The sequence below is a fragment of the Aquarana catesbeiana genome, linkage group LG10 (assembly GCF_042186555.1).
Source record: "Aquarana catesbeiana isolate 2022-GZ linkage group LG10, ASM4218655v1, whole genome shotgun sequence".
NCBI lineage: Eukaryota > Metazoa > Chordata > Amphibia > Anura > Ranidae > Aquarana > Aquarana catesbeiana.
In genome coordinates, this window is record NC_133333.1 from 183205454 (window position 1) to 183232672 (window position 27219).

The 27219-nt window shown below is 41.6% G+C and overlaps 1 protein-coding gene across 1 annotated transcript in view; it reads left to right on the plus strand.

Annotated features, from left to right (window-relative positions):
* PLEKHN1 (pleckstrin homology domain containing N1) overlaps positions 1–27219 on the plus strand; it is a 69292-nt gene that overhangs the window by 31125 nt on the left and 10948 nt on the right. The window contains exons 3-9 of the mRNA XM_073603049.1: positions 1561–1704; positions 6389–6469; positions 11667–11760; positions 12421–12545; positions 20578–20724; positions 24250–24330; positions 25027–25102. Of these exons, the coding sequence (XP_073459150.1) occupies positions 1561–1704; positions 6389–6469; positions 11667–11760; positions 12421–12545; positions 20578–20724; positions 24250–24330; positions 25027–25102 (748 nt within the window). The remainder of the gene's footprint in view (positions 1–1560; positions 1705–6388; positions 6470–11666; positions 11761–12420; positions 12546–20577; positions 20725–24249; positions 24331–25026; positions 25103–27219) is intronic.

Below are 27219 nucleotides of genomic sequence, written 5' to 3' on the forward strand. Positions count from 1 at the left end.
GCCCTGGGATTAGCGGGTCAGCATAAGGGAAAGGCATGTAGACACGATCAGCACAGGGATCTGAAACTAAACACTGGGTCAGACCAGTTCAGCCTTTTGAACATTATCCTGCTGACCGTAAAAATATTATCGGGATGTGCTGCTAGATATAACCCTTTTTATTGCTATGCTAGAAATGCTAACCATAATGGAAATAGTTCTAGGTATCTTCATTTGTTTAGTGTTCATGAATTGCATAGCATTAAAAGAAACCCATCCTGACAGAAAAATAGACACAGCCATTGTATCTTGTAAATGCCAGTTGCCTGGTGGCTGCCATTATAGGACAGCCACCAGGCTGAAGTCCTTACCTGTATGCAGATAAGGACTTTGAGCGTTATTGACTCAGTGTATTTAAGCCATTGGGTTAGAATGACAGTCTGGTAACTAGCATTTTAGGAGGTCAACAGTGGCAGCATAAGTTCCTTTAATGGGTCAGAAAAACTTAAAGGCCAGATTATTAAATCTTAAAACACAGATGCATCGGAATGAGGGGGGGGCCATCTCATGCTAGTCCTTCATTAGTTGTGATGACATCAGAGAGCTCTGACTGGTTGAGCAGCAAAGTGAAGTGGCTTTTGGGGACCATTTGCACAACAATGAGAATGCCTGCAGGTGCAAGGGATAAAGTAATTATTTGTACCTATTTCCTTTCATCCTAGCCAGACACTGGGGTAGGTATTGAGAAGTTCTCGTATAAAACTCCATATCACTCAGGTCTTTGAAATGTTCATTGGTAAGGAGCATCAAGAAAAGCCAACACGTTTTGGGGGGAGGCCCTCCCCTTTCTCAGGGCTAATGTGCAAGAGAGCAGTGAGAAAGGAATCATATAATATCTCACATAAATATTATAGTGATGTACATCCTTAAAATTTATATAACAATCGAGTAAATAAAAGCCATAAAATGCCCTTTTCAATAAAATGGTGGTGAATTTGACAATCAAGGTAAACCCATAAAGTATATAACATTCATGAAATATCCTAAACAAGCATTTATCCTATGCTGTGCAGGGGAATCCACTGCATAGGTTAACTTAAAAGCAGCCTGGAGTGGGACTTTAAAGTACATGTGAACCTAAACACAAACATCTCAGATAAGCTTTTATGTTAATCTAATTTTCATTATATGTAAATCTGCAACTTTCTATAAAATGATACCTGGTGATCCAGCCATGAAGTTCCTTGCTCAAACACTTCTTTTTTTTCCAAGGATGGCAGCACTCTGTTCCTGGTTGTGCTCCTGCATTGCCAACCTGACACAGGCTTCAAAGCGAGTCTACAAGTAGCTGTTTAAACACGCAGTATGCAGGCATGGTCCACAGTTGTCACCATCAGGAAACTGGTCCTGAGACATGCTATGTAGCTATAGCTTTGGGGGGGGGGGGGGCATTTTTTGGGTGTGCAGTATTGGTAAATTTGGCATATGGCTTTCTGGATGTATGAGGGGGGGCTTCTTTTTAATTACTGTGCATTCAAAATCTTTTGTAATAACTTTTTTTTTTTTTTTTTTTGTTCATAGGACCTTAATTATGATGTACAAAAGGATAATGTGGACCAAAGATTCCTTAGCATCTTTCGTAAGGGCAAGAAGAAGACAATTGTTCGAAATATGGGGCAAATGATCCACTATTCCAAGGTCAAGTTCCGCTTCCAACATATTCAGGTGAATATATATAAGTCCATTGTTTACTGCCTTTTCAAATCCATATATTTGTATTTAAAAGACTGTGTATTTAAAAGAGGTGTTTTATCTTGATGCATTAAGATAAAAAAACCTTCCGTGTGCAGCAGCCCCCCTAATACTTACCTGAGGTCCCTCTCTGTCCCTCTCTGTCTAGCGATGTCCACGAGTGTTTCAGCCGTCCAAAATTCTCCCACCTGATTGGCTGAGACACAGCAGCGGCGCCACTGCTGCCAATCAAAGTCAGCTAGCCAATCAGGGGATAGAGGGGGCCGGGTCGGGGGCTCCGTGTCTGAATGGACACAGGGAGCTGTGACTCAGGTTAGGTGCCCCATAGCAAGCTGCTTGCTGTGGGGGCACTGAACAGGAGGGAGGTGCCAGGAGCACAGAAGAGGGACCCGAGAAGAGGAGGAACCGGGCTGCTCTGTGCAAATCTACTGCAACAGAGCAGGTAAGTATAACAGGTTTATTTTTATAGGAAAAAAAACGAAACTTTACAATCACTTTAATAGCTCATTCGAGAGCCCCTCTCTATATGTAAAACTATTTAAACGATTCACTGAATTAGAGGAGACCTTAAAGGATCATTAAAGATAAATTGTTTTTTTTTTTTTTTAAATAACAAACCTGTTATACTTACCTCCACTCTGCAGCTCGTTTTGCAGAGTGGCCCCAAACCTGGACTTCTGGGGTCCCTCGGCAGCTGTCTCGGCTCCCCCCCCCCCCCCCCCGCAAGGACTCAACACGCCGCATCATTGGATGTGATTGACAGCAGCGCAAGCCAATGGCTGCGCTGCTTTCAATCCATCCACTGTAACCAATCAACGGCCAAGCTGAGCGGCAAAGAGGATGTCGGGACTTTCGAGGGGTCAGATAAGTAAAACAGGGTGGCCGGTATTGTCGGATGTTTTTTCATCTTAATGCATAGAATGCATTAAGGTGAAAAAACTTTTACCTTTACAACCCCTTTAACTTATATGATTGTATCTAGTGTCCTCTCAATCTAAAAGCAAGTTGCAAAGACCCCATGCTAATGAATATTCATGTACAAAGCAAGTAGAACTATATGCCTACTAATTATCCAAAAAATATATCCCAGTCCAAATGTATCACTTTTTGGGAATGACATAAGGGCTTAAGCTACAGATTAGGAGATTGTGTATATAAAAATAAACCCTAGGCAAGCATCTGAATTTACATTTGAAATATGTATTTAACTGTTTTAATATATTTCTGTGCAGCCAGTATTCTGACTTGGGCACTACTGCCAGACAGCACATTCAGGTGCTCAATCCCAAGTGCTGCAACAGTAAAGCTTTGCTGAAAATTGGTGAATTTAAAATTCACTGCTTTATCAATATGTCCCTAAGAGACTACTATGCATGGCTCTGAGAGATGGCGTGTGATTTATGTATATATGACTTTATATTGCAGCCTGAGGTGTATTATCGATCTCTTTAATCATAATCTAACGTAATAGGAGGCAATTGCAGATTTTTTTTTTTTTTTACAAGGTCATAAACCTTAGAAATGTGTGGTATTTCCCTCAGGTGGATGTGAGGTGTATTGTTTACATTAATGGAAAAGATAATCCCTCAGGCAGTAGGCAGTTGATTTACATATAATCTCCCTGTTGGATGAAAATCTGCCTTTCTGGACTAGTTTGCTGAATTCCCTCAGAAGACAAAGTGTTAATGGGATCAGCTGTTTGCAGAGGCCGTGTGTTCTATATCACTCATATCTTTATACAAGTTTTTCCCTACTCGTGTGCGTGCGTGCGTGCGCAGCACCCTGCGTTGTTACCTGTGACTCACTTCCGATCACTGACATCGCTGTCTTGAACCTTGATCTCACGTCTGGATGATTCGGCACTGTGCGTGTGTGGATTTAATAAAGCCCATCCCTTTCTTGGTTATATTGATAATGGCCTTCCGTTCCATTATCAGCAAGTTTGGCAGACTTGCTGATAATGTATTGTAAGTTATTGGGCTTCTTTAAAGTGAATGTGTATCAATGTTTTTTTAGGTATAGATATATGCAGTTTTTTCTGAAGCCATTGGATTAGCATAAAGGCCAAGCAGAAACAAGGCAGCAAGGGCAGCTGTCATACCTCTCAGAGCAGGTTTTGGCTGGCCATGGGTGGATTAAAATTCGTCTGGATCTGCAGAGACTGGCCCAATTTCCATCCATCTATGGGCAGGCTGGTTGTACAGCAGGCGATCTCTCGATCGCCTGCTGTACAACCAGCCCGTTGGAAATTTGTCCCATTTATTCGTGCCACGACTATGCTGATGAGTGTATTCTGGTGACGGGGAAGCCTCCTCACTGTCAGAATACAGTAGCTTCGCAGAAGGGATTCCACCATCCTCCTTGAATGGGGGAATAGATTTCATTTTCTTTTGTTCAACCTGCTGGTTGAATGAAAGAAAAAAATCAAGTATGGCCTGCTTACTTTCAGAACAGGCTCCTTGTTAACACATCAAAGCCTGTTCTGGTCCACTAAGGGCTCCTTCACACCAGCCCTGTCCTGCCCAACACAGTCCTAAGACCTAGACAAGGCAGTTTGCCCTGCGTCTTCTTGTTTCAATTTACTTACTGAAAAAAGTAGGATGTGCTGCATTTTTGCACAGCACGTTGGGACGCACTACACCACATCAAACCGCCCCTTCAAAATGCACAAGCTATGTAGAGCAGTGGTCGCCAACTTTTTGGACCTCGAGGACCAGGAAAGCGAATCTCATGGGCCACTAACATGAATTTTACATGCCTTATACACACAATGCTCCGGGCTCTCTGCCCCCCTCCCCCCTGGATCACACTGCTGGCTTATACACGCAGTGCTCCGACTCTCTATCCCCCTCTGCCCCCCCGCACTCTGCATCACACTGCTGCCTTACACAAACTCCCCATTGGATCTCACCTCCTTATCCAGCCATGTGCTTGAGCTCGGTGCTCCCTCCCGCAGTCTGTGGTCAGCCCTGCCATTGGAAAATCCCCTACTTCTTTACCTCCTGCTCTCTGCACTACTACCAGCGTCTCACTCTGAGCTCACAGGAGCCAGAACTACAAAGGAAACTTCGGGTATCGTGCATTGAGAACAACACTGGAAACAACATCAGGCTGTATATATCCGCCACAATGTTGTTTTGCGGCAGAACCCCTGGGGACGTCAAAATTTTCTCGTGGTACTTGGACCATTGGTTCGCGACCGCTGATGTAGAGCATAATGCACTTCCACTGTCGTGAATGGGCCCTTCTTCAGCAGAGTAGTCCATTTCCAAACTGTGCTCTGTAGTGAATGGCAGGAACAACTTATTCTCAGTAAATGTAATCATAGTGGTGGGAGGCTGCAAGCCATACTGCTGGAAACATAATGTATATATCAGTGGCGGACACTCACACTGGGTGCTAATCCATGCACCCGACCCCTAATCTACATACAGGGCGCCGGACACATGGATTTCAATGTTTTGTTTTGTTTTTTGAAGCACATGATTAGAGCCTGAGGAGCACCTAGTTGTGTGACATTAGCGAATTGATATTCGCTAATGTCTTCCTGTTTCTTCTCCCGGCCAATCAGGAAGGGGGGAAGGGGGTCCTGGGACACGATTGGCTGCGAGTCTTCAGTCCTGATTGGCCGGGAGGAAAAGCGAATGCCTGGACTTGGGAGGAGACGCGGGGGTGGGGGGTGGGGGGAGCTGCGACCTGGATGGGGTAAGCCGGGGGGGGGGGGGTGGTGGTCTAACTGCCACTGAAAAAATTGAGCACCAGCCACCTTCTGGTGTATATATAAAAAGTGACCCACCATATTAGTATAATGACTAATGAAAGTTCTGTTACCCTTTAAAAGTCATGGAAAACAGGACCTGCTGAGCCCAGTAACTTTTCAGTGAATTTTTTTCATTTTGATCCCCTAATTTTTCAGATTTTTAAGCTGTTCTGTATCTTGACTATTTCCTTGTTTACATATACAACCATATAAAATGACCTAGGTGAAATAGCATGTCCATTGTACTGTAGATAAGGGGTTTATCCTGTACTAGGGTAACTATGGTCACTTACTGCACTGTATCTATGGGGGAGCAGGAGTAAAGTTTGCATACACTTAAAGAGATGATTGCTGATATTTTTCACCTTTTTGTTTCTGCCAGTAACACCATTCCTGTCCTGGGTGACAGTTTTTGCACATCTTTTTTTGCACTTTCTAATTAAACAAGCCATATAGTGCTATTTTATTCAAGGTTGTGTTATAAAAATCTAGCTCTGTTTTAAAGCACAGTGGTGACTAATTCAATGTGCACAGTAACATAGATTTGGGAAACCTTATAGATTTATTCCTTTCTGCTGTCGGGCTTACAAAGTGGTTCATTGGTTATTTTTAAATATTTATCATTATTAAAACATGTTTTTAAGGATTTTAAGAATAATAATAATGGCATAGTTATATTTTAACTTGAAGTTTCCGTATGTTTTGTTTGCTTTGGAATAACCAGTGCCTCACTGAAACCACTTACCAGTTCAAATATTGTCCCAGGCCTAGGTGGTCCATTGCTATCGAGGTGGCTCCGTATTTAATAACCAGTCTGTCTTGTTCCAGACGTTATTAGTGTGACTATTAACTCTTTTATTTATTTATTTATTTATTTTTCTTTTCCAATTGTTCCAGGATATTAGTGACTGTTACTTGGAATTGTTTGAGTCCCAGCTGTACTTCCAGTCTCGGGGTCCCACCGGTTTGACATATCAGGTATGTTACCCCTTCATAGTAATGAATAGCATTGCCTCATCAACAGGCTTTGGGAATATTTGAACACGGCAGGAACAAAAAGGGATTTCTTGTATTTCCAGACAGACAAATCCTGCTCAAATATCTCTTGACCTTTCACCCCCCAGGGTCACATCCATTACATGAGTTTACACAACACTAATGCTCAGCCTTTATCTGAGCCCTGAGAAACACGCTGACTCTTTTCAGGACCTTGTGAAAACATAAACATATTTTGTGTTGGCTGTTTGTGGTGCCATACAAGTTTTAGATCTTGCATTGTGTCGTCAGGCCTGGCGTTAAGAATTTGGCTGTTTTAGTCACTTGTTTATCATCTAACAATTATTGCACTACTTGAATATCGGTGAGGTTTATGTTTTGATGCCACACACACATAACAGACAAGATTAAAGTCTTTACCACATGGGAAATTTCTGACTTGTGGTACTAGGCAACCAGACAGGGCTGCTGCTATCCAATGACTTTGAATTTTATCTGATTTAGGAACTTCCATTAATTATAAACCACTACAAAATTCTGCTTTTAATGTTAATTACCCTGCAAACATACATCCCAAGTAGCAAATAACACTTTTCTAAAGCCCACAATTGGGTGCTAATGTGCCCCAAAGCTGGTCACTTCTGTTTCAATCTTTTTATTAAGATTTCAAGTAACAACGAAAACATAAAGTAGCAAAATCAAGTACAATAAGGAACTGTCATAGTCAGTATATAGGAAATGGTTACATCAACCTAAATGGTTTAGCCAGTGTCCCATGGAAAGTCCATTAGTAGGTATGAAAAACTGCTCCAAGGTGGTCCACTATGAAGCGTCCCTAAAGGCTTCATGTACACATGGCTTATTATGACCGCTGATTCTTCTGCATTCAGGAGAGGGAGGATGAACCTCCACCTAACCGCAGCAGCTCTTAAAGGATCCTAAAAGCCTATGTGTACATGGACATACAGGCTTTTAATGTGTTGAGTTTAGGAGCTTTGGCAAAAAAAATGGCAAAAGCTCCTAAACTCATGTTTAGGAGCTGTAATGTACATGAAGCCCTATAGTAGTATATGTTCAGCCATGTTCTAAGATGGGGCCAAACGACAAATGGGCCTTGAATCAGGACCGGCGGATGGGGTCGAGCAGGATTACACCTGCCGCAAAGCTGGTCATTTCATCCAAAATGTATTCCCCAATACTTCCTGCAAATGGAAGTATCACATCTTTTACTTCCACAGAAAATAAATATCTAGTTTCAGATTTTCCAGTGTGCTGGAGGTTCAGCATTGGTCAGAATACATGTGTTTTTGTTTTGTGTTTTTTTTTTTTTTTTTTTTTTTTTTTTTTTTTTTACATGACTGCACTTTGCATTACTTAAAAAGGATAATGTATTGACTCTCTAATGTCTAAAAAGTAAAGCTGGCCATACTCAGATCCACATTCAGGACAGTTCAGCAGGGACTAGCCAAACTTCACTTAGTATGTGGCTGTCTCCATTTGACAGAAGTCATTTGTTTGATAGACTTCTGTTGGAGGAAAATGTTGGAACATTTTTCTCTATCAACCCACTGGCTAAGTGAAAAAAATAAAGTAAGAGTGTATTGCCAGCTTTAGGGAGAATATCGCTAATGCCAACAGCAACCAGTCAACTACGTGTTTTATAACTGGATAAATTGCAGGTGAAAATTTGCTATACAGGTATTTGTGTAGATTGTGATTGGTTTGACATTTATGGAAAGAAACATACTTTAATACAATACCTGCATGTTCTCTAGCGTTTTAACCATAAAGCAATGTGGTTTTCTGTCTCTGTACTTAAGACTGATTTGATATTCCCACAGCACCCCTAGTATTATGGTTGGAGGGATAACACCGGCCAACACACATTTTGGTGCCTGGAATGTTAAACCTGTTCCCAGGTATATTTGATCCGCTGATTCCAAAAATGGCACCAATTTTTCCCTATCAGCGCTAGTTTTTGAGAAACAGCATGAATGCCATATGCCACTCTTCACTCTGGTTGCCCGTCAGAAATCAGGATATTTTAATGTAGTGTTTAAATTTAATCTCCTTGCAGCACAAAAGAAATACATAGTTGCCATAACCTCTACAGTGTTCGATCTGCAAAAAATAAAATGATATGCTGTAGGTGGCAATATATACTCGAGTATAAGCCATCCCGAATATACGCCAAGGCACCTAATTTACCACAAAAAAACTGGGAAAACTTATTGACTCGAGTATAAGCCGAGGGTGAGAAATGCAGCAGCTACTGTAAAAGGAAAAGAGGGTCAACAATGCCCATCTGCAGCTGCATGCCTCCCTGTGTCCATTGCAACCCTTCCCTGTGTCCATTGCAACCCTTCCCTGTGTCCATTGCAACCCTTCCCTGTGTCCATTGCAACCCTTCCCTGTGTCCATTGCAACCCTTCCCTGTGTCCATTGCAACCCTTCCCTGTGTCCATTGCAACCCTTCCCTGTGTCCATTGCAGCCCTTCCCTGTGTCCATTGCAGCCCTTCCCTGTGTCCATTGCAGCCCTTCCCTGTGTCCATTGCAGCCCTTCCCTGTGTCCATTGCAGCCCTTCCCTGTGTCCATTGCAGCCCTTCCCTGTGTCCATTGCAACCCTTCCCTGTGTCCATTGCAACCCTTCCCTGTGTCCATTGCAGCCCTTCCCTGTGTCCATTGCAGCCCTTCCCTGTGTCCATTGCAGCCCTTCCCTGTGTCCATTGCAGCCCTTCCCTGTGTCCATTGCAACCCTTCCCTGTGTCCATTGCAACCCTTCCCTGTGTCCATTGCAACCCTTCCCTGTGTCCATTGCAGCCCTTCCCTGTGTCCATTGCAGCCCTTCCCTGTGTCCATTGCAGCCCTTCCCTGTGTCCATTGCAGCCCTTCCCTGTGTCCATTGCAGCCCTTCCCTGTGTCCATTGCAGCCTCAGTGTGCCGATCTGCCTACCTGATCAGCCCGTGTCATGCAGTCAGATGGCGGCCATTCCAGTGTACAAAAGCTGCGGCGCCTCCTCGTTTTCGTCCGTGATAGGCTGAACACTCAGTTTCCCAGCAGTCATTGTTCAGTGTTCCGCCTATCACGGACATCCTCTCATCCTTGTCCGTGGAATGAGGATGAGAGGACGTCCGTGATAGGCGGAACACTGACTCACTTCTGGGAAACAGAGTGTTCCCCTATCACGGACGAGGAGGAGCATTACGGCTGCCGTCTGAGCATTACACACGGGCTGATCAGGTAGGCAGATGGCAGTGACTCGAGTATAAGCCGTGGGGGCACTTTCAGCACAAAAAAATGTGCTGAAAAACTTGGCTTATACTCGAGTATATACACACACGCCTCCTATATGATCATAACTATAATACAGTTAATAACTTACACTTTAGAATCAAATGTTTCAGATGTAAAAGTACAGTTGGAAGTCTATAAACACTCGCTAGATCTGCTAAATTATACGCAAAAACACAAACTGGGTAGCAAAACAACAAGTTGATCAACAAGATCTTTTCAAAGACTGACTAAACAATTAAATAAATTCAACAAGAAACTAGAGCTGATGCAGTTTAGCCAATGCAATTTTCTGAATCGGCTCCCCAAATAACCCAAGGAACACTCACTGTTCCTTTCCTAATGTGACAAGACATAATTGCCCTTCTACATCAGAACAATAGGTCTATAAAACCCTGCCCTGTTGTATTGTCCATAACATAGATGGGTGTCGTTCTGCTTCCTAGCAGCAGGACAAGGCACAGCTGCCTATAGGAGTTTTTTTTTTTTTTTTTTTTTTTACTAGGGGGACGGAAATGGCCTACAGTGATTAAACCGGCACAATATTTTTAAAGCTGCATAGGGCTCTTGAATACGCTGGGGCTCTTGACTGCAATGCTATATTTTATTAAAAACTTAAACTAACCCTAATGGCTTGTGCAGCTTGCAGAGTTATTGAAATCTTATAGTTAAAGGTGAACTTCAGGAGGCTACAAAATTACTAGTTATTACAGATATGTATTCATAAAAAAAGCTAGGATAAGTATCTTGATTTTGTCTTGATATCAGCATCCTTAGAACTAAGCCATCAATAGATAGTTCAATTCTCGGCTGATTCAACAGGGAACAGCGAGATTTGATCCATGTATGAGCAGGCTGATTGTAGCCAAGTTGTTCCATTGATCGACTTGGGTACAACAAGCATGTTGGATTCCTAGCATGCGATTTATTGACAGCGGCTATAGCTGCTAGCAGTAATCGCTGTGTTCTCCGGGCAGGGATGCAACACCCTCACCTAACCCCCCCCCCCCCCCCCGCGTCTCACTGCCAGGGGAACACAATAGCCCCACAGGACTGTGCTGATGGGGGGAATCAAGCACTTTGGTTGCAGAAAAAAAATCGCATCGTCTATGGCTTGCCTTATTTGCTGTACAAAGAACATGCTGCCAAGAGTAGACAGCAGAGGGATGACTTTGTGAGTTTTCTGCTTTTAATTCATTCTCCAATCAGCAGGTTAGGGGTGTGTTCTTGTTGTGGTCTTTTGTTGTGCTCTGGTGAAGGTTGAGGGTTTTTCTGCACTGTCTGTATCCTAAAGCTGTGTGCAGTGAACCATAAATCAATTTTTTTTTTTTTTTTTTTTTTTAAGCTCATCAAGGACTTTTCCATATTAAACTACCCTTGATTAAAAACCTGTTACCATCAGGCCTCATTAATGCTTTATTTTTGGTAGTTTAATATCTGGAAGTGGTCTAAACCCCTCTACATATCTATTGGGCTTTGCTTGCATGCACATTTGGTGGCACACATCACTTGTCAGCGTCTCAGCGTCTCTGTTTTCAGCGTTCAGAACACATTCATGATCTAGGCTGTACACAAGTCACTGACTTAAATTCTTTGCATTGTTCTTCACTCAGATACTTGTTCTCCCATTTCACTTCCTCCATATTGACACTCTGAGTGCTTTAATAAGCAACCTGCACTTATGTGTGATTATTTGGGGCATCAGATTTCACTGTTCATTGGTTTAGTGTAGTTAGAACAAAGGAAAGTGATTGCTGTTCACTTGTTTTGGGCGTTTCATGTGGCTTGTCTTTAGTAAATACACCCTCCTGGCAGTTCTATATCGAATGGATTTTGAATCCTGGCCTGATGTGGTGATTCACTCTTGTCATTGGTTATTTTTCAGGGTCTGGTGCCACTGAAGGAGCTGAGCGTTTATAAATTAGAGCGCTCTAAGGTTCCACCCAAGCCGGACGAAGAGCATGCTTTCCGAATCACAGGTAAAAATACAAAAGGCCAAGCCATTGCTTTTTGTGGTCCATTGCTTTAATACAATATGACTTCCTACAAATGATTGTCTTTGCTGACTTGTACATCTACCTGCCAATACAATTGGTACATATTCTAGAATTCGTTGTATTGCTTTTCTTTAAACTACGTTATATTTTCACATTCCCTTCTTGTACTGTGTCCCTTTCACTATGATAACAGTGGCTTAGTGGTTAGCTGGTTAACATGCTTGGCTTGCAACACTCAGTTCCTATGTTTAGTGCCATCCAGGGACAGTATCAGCATAGAATTAGTACGGTATGTTGGCTTTCATTGACATGAACACAGCTCCAGGGTTTTGAGCAGCAAAAACAAGTTGGAAAGTAAAATGCGTCCCCCAACCCTTGACCTTCTCCTCATTCAAGCTCTAAAAGTTAACATAACCCCAGAATACACCCTTAACACTTGTGGTATCTGCAACAATAAACCCCTAAAGGGTGAAAGTGTTGGTGGTGGTGGGGAAGGGGGGTTGGGGCATTATTGTGAAACCACCGTTGCATATGTAAGGCCTTGGTTCACTTATAACATGCAGATTTGTCAAAAAATTTTCAGACCTGTAGAAATTGCATGTATTTCTTTCTATTTTTTATTTCTGTTTTTTGTGTGTTTAGGTCCCTTGCTCAATCCTCTAATTGTCTATTGTGCAACCCAACAAGAGCTGCAGAAATGGCTCTACCACTTAGAAAAACAGATCCAACTCAATGGAGGAAACCTGGACTCGTTGCCTGTTGCAGAGGTATGTCTGAGACCAAAAAGTAGCATTTTATGTGCACGTCCATATTCGGGATAATGCAATTCTTGGCTTGAGCCTGGTACACAGGCAGAGGTATCAGATTCATAGCTCAACTAAGTTTCTTGGAACTGCTTGATGATTATTTGGACATCTGTAGGCTATACTTGCTGGATCATTTTTTGTTTTCATACACAGATTTTTTTTTTTTTTCAGTAATTTCTAATCTGACGCTAAAGGCTGTATTTACTAAAGGCAAATAGACTGTGCACTCTGCAAGTGCATTGGCTCCAGAGCTTGGTAATTGAAGGGGGGAGCTCTGTTACCTTACATCGTCCAATCATGTGCAATCAAAAATACTTTTTTTTTTTAATTTTCCTTGTATGTGATTGGGTATTTATAGCAAAGTGAAGCCCCATCTTATTTACTAAGCTCTGGAGAAACTACACATGAAAAGTGCACAGTCTATATGCTTTTAATAAATCCACCCCTATAGCTGTTATTGTATCTTCAACATGATTGAAATCCTGATGTATCATCATGATCCTATTTGTTGCTTTGGTAATATAGTGTTTATCTTGGTAATATTAGTAATTAACATGTCTGAAGTTTAGGTATGGTGTTGAGGATTAGGATCTAGCTAAGGGTTACAGTTACGAGTTATGCTCAGGTTTAGGGTTGAGTTTAAGGTATTCAGCCAATGTTTTTGATGAAGGAGGCAAAGATTAGAATCGCTGTTATGGTTTTAAGGTTGGCAGTAGAAGGAAAGTGTGGAGTACTGGAACTCTTTTCAGTAGGTGTTCTCTTTCAGGTCTCGAGCAGGGTAGAAGAAGCGATGTCCTTCGGCATCTCTCCAAGGGCTGATGTTTGAAAGTGTTTCATTGCTGAAGTAGGGACTGGGTGTTCCAGAATGAAAGCAGCAAAAGCAGAACATATACAATCTAGATTCAGTTTTATTCACACTATTGTGTCATAAAGATCCAGCATCTTTCAAGGTTTCAACAGGTACCCCTTCATCATTCAGCCTCAGCAACATCTGGAGTGGTCATCAGGCTAATTACTCCTCAGGATCATCAGTCAAGCCGCGATGACGGGGGCCCTTAGAACACCCGAAACATGCTGGCTTTTTATGACATAAGAGTCTACAAAATATTGAATTGGGCCTTTATACCTTCTGCTTTTAACATTGTGTGAGTTTTCTTAGAGATGTCCCCTCACTACTTCTTGTCTCAGTGGAAATGTGAAAGGGAACAAGAAGTGAAATAAAACTTCCAATGGGGACACAGAAGGCAATAAAAGCTTATGAAAGTTCTAGTTCGACATAACCTTAAGCGTTCGGTGTTCTGTTGAAGGCATTGTGTTGAGGATGAGGGTTAGTGACTAATTTTTTTGGGCCTGATAAATAGATTTTTGAATGTGAAAATGTTCAACACGTGATAAGTGATTTGTATCAAAATTAGCATAGTGCCACTTAAAGCCTCTTAAAGACAATTACTTTAGCAGTCTTTGCTCTGTATTGCTGCGGTTGTTGTTTACCAAGGAGGACTAATGGCTTACGGCAGGAAAAGGGAGTCTTGCATAGAGGAAAGTCTATCCTGTAGCCAACACATTTTTTTCACAGTTGAAGACAGCCGATTCCACCTGTTCACTGTAGCAGTGCAGCTGTGATCAGTACAGAGGGGGTCACACACTCTCCAGCTGTCACTTTGCACAGGGCCTGTTTAATAGTTATTTAATGAGCACACTTTTCAGTTCCTGTTATGGATTGGCTGCTGTTAGATGTGTACAGTCTACTCTTACTTTTTTCTTTCTTTTTTAAAACTGACCCTCTTGCATAGAATGTCAGTAGGTAATATTGTGCAACACAAAAAACTTGACATGTTATGACACTTTTTTGAACCAGTACATAATGTGCATCCAATGTACCCATATGTAGGGATGTTTATAACATGGCACATTGTCCTAGGAACACATGAATGATGCAAGCTGTTATACAGGTTCCACCTTTTTTTTTTTCTCTCCAAAATCAAAAATATGCGATTTTGCAGAAGTTGAAAATATATGTTTGATAGTCTCCGGTCCGAAAGGAAAAGGCTGCATGTCTCATTAAACCATTACTCAGAGAAATATGGGGGCCTCATTTTGCGAATGCTGCATTCCTTACTGTTCTGCTAATCAGCTAATCTTCGGCTTCAATTCTGAGTCACTGACCTGGAACCAGTTTGCATAGGAACTTTGACAACATCAAAAGACTTTGACTGCTTATCACATCTAAGTTAGTGACTCAAGGGGCTCAATTCGCAAAGCTAAAACACTAGGATAAGAAGCTTTATTTACAAAAAAAAAAGTGACTGTTATTTTCAGCTGTGCCAAGTGAGACCTGAAAATTAAGACTGGCCACAGAAGAAGCAAATTTCTTTCCTGCAAGACAATGTTGACAGGGGAATCCCTCCCGTGGAGCCATTGTGTTCTCTGGATGGAGGAGGCCGTCCCTGCCAGGAAAACACTGTGATCATTGCTAGAGGCTAGGATAGCCGCTAACAATAATTGCATCTAAAATCCAGCAGGCTGGTTGTACCGAAGTTGATCGATCAAACAACTTTGGTACATTCAGAATGCCCATACATAGTTTGAATCTCACCTAGTTCCTGCTGAACTGGCTGAGGTTCGAACAGTCTATGGCCGGCTTAACAGTCACATGGCTAAGTGTTGAAGCAAGAGGGCCAGCATGACAAGCAGGTAAAATAGCATGTGCAGAATGAGACTTAAAGTGGTTGTAAAGGCACAAGGTTTTTTTACCTTCATACATTCTACGCATAAAGGTGAAAAACATTTTGTGTGCAGAAGCCCCCCTAATACCCACCTGAGCCCCCTCTTGATCCAACGGTCAACAAGAGCCTTGGTTCTACGGGGGCTTGCACTTCTGATTGGCTCAATAGCTGCGATTGTGCTGGCAAAAGCCAATCAGGAGACAGAGGGGGCAGGCGGAGCCATGGCTTCGTGTGTGAATAGACACACAGCGGTGGCTTGGGAGCACGTCTGGGTGCCCCCACAGGAAGCAGCTTCCTGTGGGGGCACCCAAGCAGACACGCTCCCAAGCCACCGCTGTGGCACCTGGCAGGAGGGAGGGGCTCGGAAGCGCGGACAGCGGACCAGAGAAGAGGAGGATCCAGGCTGCTCTGTGCAAAACCGCTGCACAGAGCAGGTAAGTAGATCATGTTTGTTTTTTTAGGAAAAAAACAAAACACAATTTTCATAATGCTTTTAGCGGCAGCAGTGTGGAAAACTTATTTTGATCTGAACTAAGCTTATAACTCCTCCAAGTTGTCCCTGTGCCCTACGCCCTCAAATTTGCTGCAGTGCTTAAAAATCAATGCAAATGTATTTTGTTGCTGTCCCTGTGTACAATATTGTGCAGTATGGACAACTAAAAAAAGTGTACTTCACCTTTATACAGTATATCCTATACAATTTTAGTTTTATTACTGTTTTATATATATAAATGTATATTTTAAAAATCCAATTATTGATTTCAATTGAATTGCATAAAGAACGGTTTTCATTGACCAGAAAAGAACAAACAGAAAAGCAAAGGACAGAGATTTCAAGGACAAATGTTTTACAACTAGGGTTTGTCCCTTGGAATCTGTAATTAGGGTGTTGTGTATGTATTTCATTGGCTCAGCTCTATTTCATGCAGGTGCCTTGGCTAGCTGTCAGCCATGCTAGTGTTTTGGCTGGATAGGTGTTACTAGCTCAGCTGTTATAGAGGCCTCTGGAGTACATGGTCCCGGATCAGCACTTTTTTTGTGAGTGAGTTTAGCTAAAGTGGAACTAAACTCATCAATTTAACAGTTTCCCAAAACAGTCACAGTTGTTTGTGCTTGCAACTGAACGGTCAAGCCATTAAAAATGGCTGGTGTCCTAACCAATCATATGTGTAGCACCATGGTAACTGCACATCAAACAGAGGCTAGGATTGCAGCCTCCTTGGCTGTAAGGATAGAAGGGTTTAGTTCTGCTTTATGTTAGAACACTGAAATCTGATGGAAGATCTGCTGGATGCTGCACTCTAATTTTGAATAGATTGATATTATATTGGTATACAGGATTTATACAACGCCAACAGTTTACACTTAACAACATAACATAAGGGCAGACTGTACAATTTCAATTTAATACAGTAGGCATCACATATGAACATTAATTTGATGATCAAATCCCTTTTTTTTACCTTGCCAATTAGTCGGTTCAGACTGTCATATTGGACAGATTTTGGCAATTGCTTCAAAATCTGAGCTGCCGGTCTGGTTGGAAAGTTTGCGTTAATCAAACATATGGCGTAATTTACACGTGTGGCTGGTCAGCCAACAAGTATTGTGTACTTAGCCTCTTAAATGCTTTAGAGATTAGCATACAGGCTTATTAAAGCAGGCCATAGATTATGCAATTTTCTTTTCTGCAATCACGGATTGATGGGGAAATCCCTCCTGTGGAGCTTTCTGTTGGGAGAGCACAGTGATTACTGCTATCGACTATAGCCACTGGCAATAATTGCATGCTAAAATTTGACATGGTGGTTGTACCCAAGTCAATTGATGGATTGACTTGGGTACAATCAGCCTGCCCATACATGGATCGAATCATGGCATGTCCCTGCTGAGATTGGATCCATCAATGGCTGGCTTTAATAAAGCAAAATGAATGGTAATGGTTCTATACAGCAGGTCATCCATAGTTGTTACAATTTCTGGAACAATTGATGTGACACTTCTCTGCCATAGGAAAAATGAAAATGCTGCGACTTTGTGTGCATTGGCTCCTGCCCGGAGTGATGTTCCACGGGACAGTTTGAAAATCGAGGACTGTCTGACACGGCAACCTGCTTCGATCCATCAGAAACAATTGAACTTAGTTTGTAACTGACTGGTCGCTATGGGTTATTGGGATTTGCACATTGCTCTTTTGTTTTATAAAGCATGCTCATACAAGTGATAAGTAGTTCATGATTGATGGACATGAAGACCTTGTGCAGTGCCTTAAAAACTACATTTCCAGATCATAAAACCCGGCTCTGATCCTGCGTCCTCTTTCACCTTCCACGCTCTTTTCTCTCTTTGCACCTGTGGCTCCTGAAACTCGAGATTTAGCTGCTATGGGAACAGACAGTCCTGGACAGCAGCAACAGCTGCTGAGGGTGGAGAGGCTTGCCTGGCCTGCTAAGGGAATACCCTGGGTGTTAACACAGCTGCAAGCAGATTGGGTCACGCAGAATGGCTCGCTCCCCCCCCCCCCCCCCAGCTCATTATTTCTGGCTGAAGTTATCACCCCACCCAAAAAAAACAAGAAAACAAAGAAGTACTATGGTGCAGGACTTTACAACACTATAACTGGACAATAGACGCAGACACCAGTGTTTATATATACGCTAAAGCATAAATGTGATCAATCTTGTACACATTTTATAGTGCACCCCTTTTTGTCCACTCATATGCAGAGAAAAAAACTCCCATCACAATGACTTTATTCAGTCTAAAGGCTCGTACACACTATAAGAAAATCAGGCGAACATTTTTGTCCAAAGAATTTAGTGTGTTGTACGCAACTTTCGACAGCCGATTCCGAATTTTCGTATGAAACTTCTTGAGGGGACAAACTCCAAAAATTTTCTTGTACGGGAACAGTAGGAACGATTTTCGTTTTTGATGTGTACCGTTTTCTTGTACAAAAAGTCAGAAAAGAAAGACTGCGCATGGTCAGAAACAATAAACGACAAAAAAAAAAAAAAAACCTTTGCCGTACGAGGAATTTTCGTATGAATTTTTTTTTTTATTCATCAGTTCCGATGTTGCTATGAAACATTGAAAAAAATCGGACCAACGGTCGCCCAATTTTCTTATAGCGTGTACCCCACCTAACGCTGACAAAATATTAGTAGATTTTCGAATGAATAGTTGTATGAAAAATTCACATCTGTACATTTTATGACGTGACAAATGTAGTTCAAAAGTACTTAAAAAAAAAAAAAAAAGTTTGCTTTAACATTGAGTTTTTGGGTGAACTTTTCTGAAGCCACCCTGCTCCTTAGAATTGTTTTGTCACTGCGGTCAAAAACGTCACTAAAGATTAGAAAATCGAGTAAATGTTCTCAAAATTAGAATTTTCAAAAAAATTCTACTAGTGTACGGCCAGCAGCAGAGAAAATGGTTTGTCTTTTGTACACAGATTAGTTTGATATGTCGTATGTAGTATTGAAAGTATTTGTTATGTCTGTTCAGTAAGTGAAAAAAAAATACCTGCTGATCCTGCCAGTAAACTTCTTATTGGTTAATAAAAGTATAGCGCCCCCCCCCCCCCCCCCCCCCCCCCCCCCATGCTATGGAGACGAGAAGAGAGGCAAGGGATCTGTAGTCTTTGCAGACTTCCTGTTGTAGGGTGATAACTTTACTCCTCTATAGATGCAGTACTGTGAATGCGTATCATCACCATAGGGAAAGGAAGTGTGTTGCTGGCAGGATCACAATTTAGAAAAAAAAGAAAATGAATGCAGCCACCACATCCAAGGGATGGTAAGCTGCATTATATTCTATTTTTGTTCTTTTGATTTAGATACTCGGTTTTGTGAACTTTCTGAGCAGCCTTGTATCTAAGTTTTACCATGGTTTGTTATTTAGATCATTAGATGATTAGTGGTTTGTCATAATGATAATGAAAGCGTCAAATTGTTTCCATTAGAATTATACAGGAATTATTGTGATTCAATTCTGAATGACCATCTGATACATGCTGGTGGCAGCGCCTCTTCTACTGCTTGTAGTAATGTGAATGATTTTTTAGTTGGTCATAAATCCAGTGTAAATCTCCATTAAGCCAGCCATACACCAGTAGAGCTTTGTTTTGAACATTCATATGGAAATTCTGAAAAAGCCAGTAAAGTTTTGTCAGGACCTAATACTTGACTGGATTCCCAAATGCATTAAACCAATTTCTTTTTTCTGCTTAGACTATTCTCATTATGATATGTATTTTGTTAATTCGAGAAAAAACAATTCCATCCAGCTCCTTCAAATTTACTTGTCATTATGGTTGAAAACATTTGACGGTTTGACCCCACTAACCATTTGAAAATTTAACAAATGTTTCCAAAAAAAATTTCTTACAAAACATTATACAAGTGAATGGCCAGCTTTAGTGTAAGAGAGACAAAAAAAAGTTTTTGTGTTTTTTTTTTTTTCTTTTTTCTTTTGTCCCCCCCCAATCCAATTGAATATAATATGCCGGGGCGGCACAGTGGTGTAGTGGGTAGCACTCTCCCTTAGCAGTAAAAAGGGTCACTGGTTTCAATCCCAACCACAAAACTACCTGCCTGGAGTTTGCATGTTCTCTTTGTTTCCTCCGGGTACTCCGGTTTCCTCCCACACTCCAAAGTCATGCTGGTAGGTTAATTGGCTTCTGTCTAAATTGGCCTTGTATATGAATGTGAGTTAGGGACATTAGATTGTAAGCTCCTTGAGGGTAGGGACTGATGTGAATGTACAATGTATATGTAAAGCGCTGCGTAAATTGATGGCGCAATGTAAGTACCTTTAAATAATAATATGCCTACATTTAAGGATGTATGGTTTGTTGGCATCTGCTTACCTAGTACATCCTTTTGGCTACCTGCAAAGGTTTTAAAGTAAACGCATGTTCATATGAAGTTATAGACCCTTGTGTAATCGGCTTTAGTCAAATTCCAAGTCAAAGGTTGATAACCTCCCTTTTTGTTTCCTCCAATTAAGCAGTGTAGCTAGGTCACCTCCCACCCCCAAGTCTGTAATTGGACAGAGTAGGAGCAGCAGCAGATTGATGAGCTCATCACTCTTCTCTTAGTGTATTTCATGGCGTCACATTTCTAAAAATATAAAAATATCTACCTGGTGTTCATCTTCAAGTGGCAATGTTGGGGTGGGCTTTAATTCATATTCTTGTCATCTCTTCTTGTTTATTGCCCTTCATGTGTAGTCAGATGATGATGTGTTTTTTTTTTTTTAACCAGGTAAACAATGGTAATATGTGGGAGAAGTCTGAGCTCAGGAGGTCTGTACAGAACCAGCCAGTGCTTGACTGGGAAGGAACACGGAGGGAATCCCTTGGTGCCATCACCTGCATCTCCAAAGTGAAGCTTCAGACACTTCCGTTCCAGGTTTGTGCTGCTGTCCTTTAGCAGACCAGTTTTCTATTTTGCTCTTGTTCTGTAACTGCATAAGTAGTACCAATACAAAATGCACTTCTACATTGTGCTCTTTTACCCTAACCTAAATGAACCCACCCTCCCTCCACAAATGCCTACTTACCTGGAATCAACGCCCGCAGCCTCTAGTGTTTGCATACATCCTGGCTGCGGCTGCACATTACTTGCCAGGGGCCATCTCCTTACAGTCTCTCCATCTCTGGCCTCAGGACACAGTACTATAGAAGTCTGGGGACAGTGAGACTTGTGACGCCAGTTGCAAACAAGCTACAATATTACTAGTAAACCTTGGCGCCCGCCCAAATATCAACAACCATAAAAAAATGAGTATGTGAAGCTGCTTCTTTAAGTGGATTAACCACCTCTGAACTGGAGAAAAGTAAGGCGCTAACACACATCTGCAATTTGCATATAAGCAATAAGTGAATACCAATCCAATAATCTTGAGAATTCAAAATAGAAAAACAAATAACAAAAAAAAAAAAAAATGTCAAAAACTACACAGTCCGTGAGCTCAGTTTTTTGTTATTTGTTTTACTATTTTGAATTCTCACGATTATTGGATTGGTATTCACTTATTGCTTATATGCAAATTGCAGATGTGTGTTATTGCCTTACTTTTCACTTTTTTCCAAGCTATTTAGGCAGCATTTGAGGTTTTTAGATTGTCACAGGCTGCTCCCCAATGTTCTGAAGTATGTTTGTTTTTTTTGTGTTTTTTTTTCTGAAATAAAGGTTCAGTAACATCCCACATGGTGTTGATTGCTGCCTAGTGTAGAAATGTTCTTGCAGTGATGACCGGTCCGTTTTTGCTGAACTTTTGGCACTGCAGAGGTTAATTTCCTCGACTTTAACAATGCTGAACAGTGAAAAAACCCAGATGTCCTCCAGCCCCTCTCTGTTCTCTTCACATTCATGAAAGTTCTGGTATTTTTTTCACAGAATGCAACACATTCTGTGAATGGAGGAGGGTACCCTGTCTTTCTTCCACCCTACCCCCATTCACAGATGGTGTTACGTTCTATGAAAAAAATACAATTATTTTTCTTATGTCATTGTTTTGCAATTTCACCCCCGTCGGAGAAGTCGACTCCTGCAGCACAGTAAGTTCAGCGATGTAAAGAGAACCTGTCATCACCGCAGGGAACATTTCTTCACTAAGGAGCAATCAACAGGACATGGGGTACACTTCATTAAAGACATGTAATGTTACTGGACCTATATCCCAGATTTGTTTTCAACTAAAATTCAGTTTTAGGATGTCCCTGTCCAAACTATTCATTTAACTGATGAGTCACAAGAGATGCTTAATAAAGCAAATCTATACTAAGGGAACCAAGTATGCTGCCATTGTTGACCACCTTCTGAAAATGCGAATTCCCTGACTGTCTCCTATTCTTTTTATGCCACTGACCCAGAATAAGCAATCGGCCAGAAAAGCTATAGCCCTTAAAATGGTTCTGAAGGCTGAAGGTTTTTTAAGCTTCCCCTGCACCCTCCCTCTAATACTTACCGCGATCCTTCAATGTGCACAAGAGCAGCTGCTCTCCTGTGTGTCTGCCTCCTCATTGGCTGAGAGACAGCAGCAGGGGCCATTGGCTCCTATTGCTGTCAAGCACAGCAGTGAGGAGGGGGCGGAGCCGAGCCCTGTTCTGTGTCTTATTGACCAGAGCGTGGCTTGGGAGTGAGTGTGCACAAGTGCCCCCATAGCAAACCGCTTGCTGTGGGGGCACTCAGAGAAGAGGAGATGCCAGGAGTGCTGAGGAAGAGGATCAGGGCTGATCTGTGCAAAACCATTGCACGAAGCAGTTAAGTATGACATGCATGTTTTGTTAAAAAAAAAAAAAAAAAAAAAAAAAAAAAAGATTTACCTTTTTAATATTACTTTAATCTGCGTATTTGTTCTGGGTCAGTGACTCAGGAAATACTGAAGCCTTTAGATCAGCTTGACTGCCAGACAAAAATCATTTTTCAAATAATGTCAGAAATGACATCTTGCGTATTTCTCTGTGTATGCTTCCTTTTTAAGATTCCAGATGATTCTTACATAAAAAGAACTTTTCAGAAAGTTTTTTTTTTTTTCATGATGTCTGATGTTGGTAGCTGAGTCATACATTCTGGTCATATCTTGAAGGAAATGTCCTTTGGACTGATCTTCTTTTTCTATAATACAAGGATGAAATGTGATTAAAATGTGCTGTTTGCAAGACTCACCCATGACATACTGTAATTAGAAAGTAAAACATTTCTTGGAATCCGTTTTGTGATTAGAAAGGAATGTAATGGCAGGGACACTGCTCTGTTAATTTGCATGTGTCACAATGATATTTAAGCCTCTTATAATCTTGCTGTACTTGTATCTTCACATTCATTTCTGTGTCCATAAATTTTAAGTAGAACACGTCAAGAATGGGGTATTTGTGAGAATCTGACTTCCCATTCCTAAAGTGTATGTATAGAATAGAGTATGGAAGGCTTGGACCTTCTTCCAAACCGTTACTGTGTCCCCGCTAGGAAGATTCCGCCCTCTATTTGTCCTGTGATCATTGTCACAGAGACCGAAAGGTGAAATCCTAAATCTAGGACTTGTCAGGACTCGAAGATGCAAGGAGAAATCTTCCAGGGACAAATTTTCGTATGATGACTAAGATGAAAATTTCCTTCACTTTATGAAGGTTTCCTTTCACTTCCTGTTGCATCTTCAAGAATAAAAATAAAGGTAAATCTCTCCAGAAGGACACAGACCACAAGAAAATAACCTGATAGGGGTTTAACTATTTGCTATTGCCAAAACTAATAAAAATAAAAAAGCTTTAGCTATACATACAAAGAGACGTATGGGTTTTATTTTTTTATTTTTTTTAGAATCATACTTGCCTAGGTGGATGCCGCATTGGTCCCCCCAGTGCCTCTAACACTGAGAACCGAGCGATCCAACACTGCTATTCACTCAGTTCTCACAGCTCTTTGAGCAGAGAGCTGCTGACTGTCAGTCACCGGCTCTCTGCACTGCCCCCCCAGTGCTCACTGGAGTGCTGGGCTGTGGAGGGAGCGGCTGGCTCAGTCTCTCAGCAGCTCGCTGAGCCAAGTGCCAGTCCAGACATGTGGGCGGATCCTGATTCCATTGTGGTTATCTTGCCTGAGCCTGGACCGGTATTGTGATGTCAGCGAAAGCAGACTTCAGCCCGCTGTCTGCTGAAAACAGGTCACCGGAGTGCAAAACCAACTGCACTCCTGTGAACCACAGGAGAAGTGCAGCCAAACGAGTTTTGGCTGTACTTCTCCCTTAAGTTGTTATATAAGCGCAACCTTGCCTCCCAGGGATAGCTCTCCTGCCTTGGCTTGTCTTTCTGGACATCTGGAGGAATCTCACTTGAATATATTTCTTACCAGCACCACTAATTCACAAATTTAATATGTGATTAATGCTTTTTCAGTTGCAACATAATGAGTTTTTAACTTTGTTAATTCTTACAGGAGCTGAATGAGAGGCTGTTGGTCCTATACCCTTCCACTCTTGTGATACTTTCAGAAGAGGGAAAAAACCTTTGCTTTAGGGTAAGCATGTTTGTGTTTATTACTAAACATTTGTGTTCTTTATTTTCAGGTAAACTGCGGTATGGAGGTGCCCTACGTTTCCTCAGATCTGCTGTTTTATTCATGATCCTAAGCAGAATAAAATCCTAATATGTAATACCTTGGTTCTCATATAGATTGTTACGTTGCAATACTAGACTTCACCAGCAGATGGTGCTGTGGGTGAAACCTACAGCTGCAGCTCCTGGTCATGATACAATCCAGTAGCTGCAGGAGGGGATCTAGCAACCCAGAGCACCTACTACTTGCTGGATTTGGTGGTAAAGACAAAAATCTATTGAGGCACAGTCTCAGCTCTCTTAATGTACAGAACATTAAGCACGGTCTCTTAGGGAATGCATACTGTGCATGTCCTATTTTTCTGTGAGCGCATACATCATCAGGCATGGAGCTGTGTCTACATGTTTCTGTATCTAGAGGAACTGGTTGTGACTCAACATAGACTGACACTATAGAGAGAGGTGTGTGTGAGAACAGGATGCCAAGTGTAAATTACTAAATTGTCCTCATCAGGCAGTGATAACACCCTCCTTATTATTGATGCTAATAATAATCTCTTTACCACCAGAGGAGCAGCTTTGTGTTGTTTCAGCTGCAAGTATGGTTAAAGGTTTCAGCAGAGATATGTACAATTCATTGATCCTTTTGTTTTAACAGGGAGAACTGCCGCTTAAAGCCATACGGGTAATTGCAGACGAGAATGAAAAACGGAAGTCTTCTTTCTTCTTAGAAGGTGAGAAGAAAAAGGTGTCCATACACCGAGTATAAAGAATTGCAGGACTCTGCTCTGGCTTTTGTTTAGGGCAGTGGTTCCAAATCTTGGTCTCGAAGTACTTCCAACAGGTCATGTTTTGCGAATCTCTCTTAAAATAAAATAGCGGTTATAAATACCAAGCAAATGACAAGGAGATCCAGAAAACATGACCTGTAGGGGGTAGTTGAGGACTGAGATTAGAAACCACTGGTTTATTGGTATAGACTGGATCAAATCTTTATAGTGATATTCCATCCAAAACTTTGTAGATTTGGATAGAGTGGTAAAGGTTTAAATACTTTGTCAGATTTTTATTGCCCTGTGTATGCCTGTTGGCAGGATTTCCCTGCATTTTCTGTGTGGTCTCAATGCCAGGAAGTGAGGGTAAAAGCTCTTCCCCACTCTATCCAGGGCACTAAAGTCAGTTTTAGCTAAAATTGGGCTCCAGCAGATGTTGTAATTGGCACCTATAGGGAGATTTGAGTGAGCCAGGCTGAAGCTGGCCATACACCGATCAAAATTCAGCCAGTTTAACAGGGATTGGCCCAATTGAAGTCACTGTATGGCTGCCCTGACTTGACAGAAATCGATCATTTAATCAACTTCTATGGAAGGGACATGGAAATTTTTCTATTCATCAGCGGCTGAACGTTGTACTCTGACAGCATTTGAGGGAGACTATCTCCATCTGTCTCGTTTGTATGGATGGTGGAATCTGTTTAGTTTTTTTTTTTTTTTTCAGTCCACGCATACCAATCATAGTGGCATTATGAAGATGCAACTCTTTAAGGTGCCAGGTTTTCCGAATACTAATGTCTGATTAATTTCGGATGAGACCACTCATTCATATTGCAGGGGGCGGGAGAAAATCGAATCGAGAGTAAAGGGGGTCCATGTGAATTCCATGCACACCAATTTCCTTTGGTTGTAGAAAAGATGGAAAAGAGAGATAAAAGTCTTCTTAAATTAAAGTGGCTGTAAACATCAGACTTGAAATATGAACAAGCATATCCCTCTAAAATTTGTACTTGTCTCAATTAAGAGCACTAAATGTCATTTCTGTCTGCTGCTTCATTCCTCTATCAGCATGATTTAACTGTGGCAAGTTTTCCTGACACCAAGAGAAACATGGTGACAGGGGAGGAGAGCTCCAGCTGATTGACAGCCTCAGCTCTGTTGCTGTGTGGGTGTGTCCCTTCCCTCCTATCAGCTCTCAGAGCTCTCCTCACTGAGCTCTGCGGAGTGTAACTCTAGCTCTCCGACACTTTATTTCTAAAAGCTCTGACAAGCTTTATAAATTCTGGACTTTTAACCAATGTAAAGCAGAGAAGGCTGCAGATAAACAAGTACAACTTACATAGGAGGATTTGTTTCATCTCTGTGTATCACCCGAGGCTAGTCCTTCACTGGGTATGTGTAAGAGTTTACAGCCACTTTAAGGGAACTAGAAGTGGCAAAATCTGGTGCAGCTCTGCAAAGAAACCAATCAGTTTCCATTTTTTTTGTCAAAGCTTAAAGCGGACCTTCAGTCATTTCTTTTTTCAACTTTTTATCTATTAAATCTTCTGCCCTTGTTGTTTTTACTTTGGATAGTAAAACATTTTTTTCTGCCAGTAAATACCTTATACAGCCCACTTCCTGTTTCTTGTCTGGTAAAAAGCCTAGGCTTATGACATCATGCACAGCTCTCTCTCGCTCTCTCACTCTCTCATTCTTGTGAGAGTTTACCAGGAAGGGAGGGGTGATGAGTCATAAGAGGGCCAATGAGAACTGCAGAGCTGGAGGTGTGCTTCTGTGTAAATCCAGGAAGTGAACAGGCAGCAGCTTCAGCTGCCCACAGTTAAAATAGTTGCAGCCAGACTCAGTGGAGGGAGATTTCTGCAGCATATTTGGCAAGTACAGAATCACAGTATATATGAAATAATATGCAAAGTAATTGGAGGGAAGCTTCAGAATGGTAAAGATGTTTTTATTACAAATAATGTGCGCAGACTGCAGTTCCTCTTTGATTGAACAAGCTAAAGTTAAAAGCTGATTGACGACTATGCACAGCTGTACCAGATTTTGCACTATCCGGTTTTAGTAAATATGTGTCT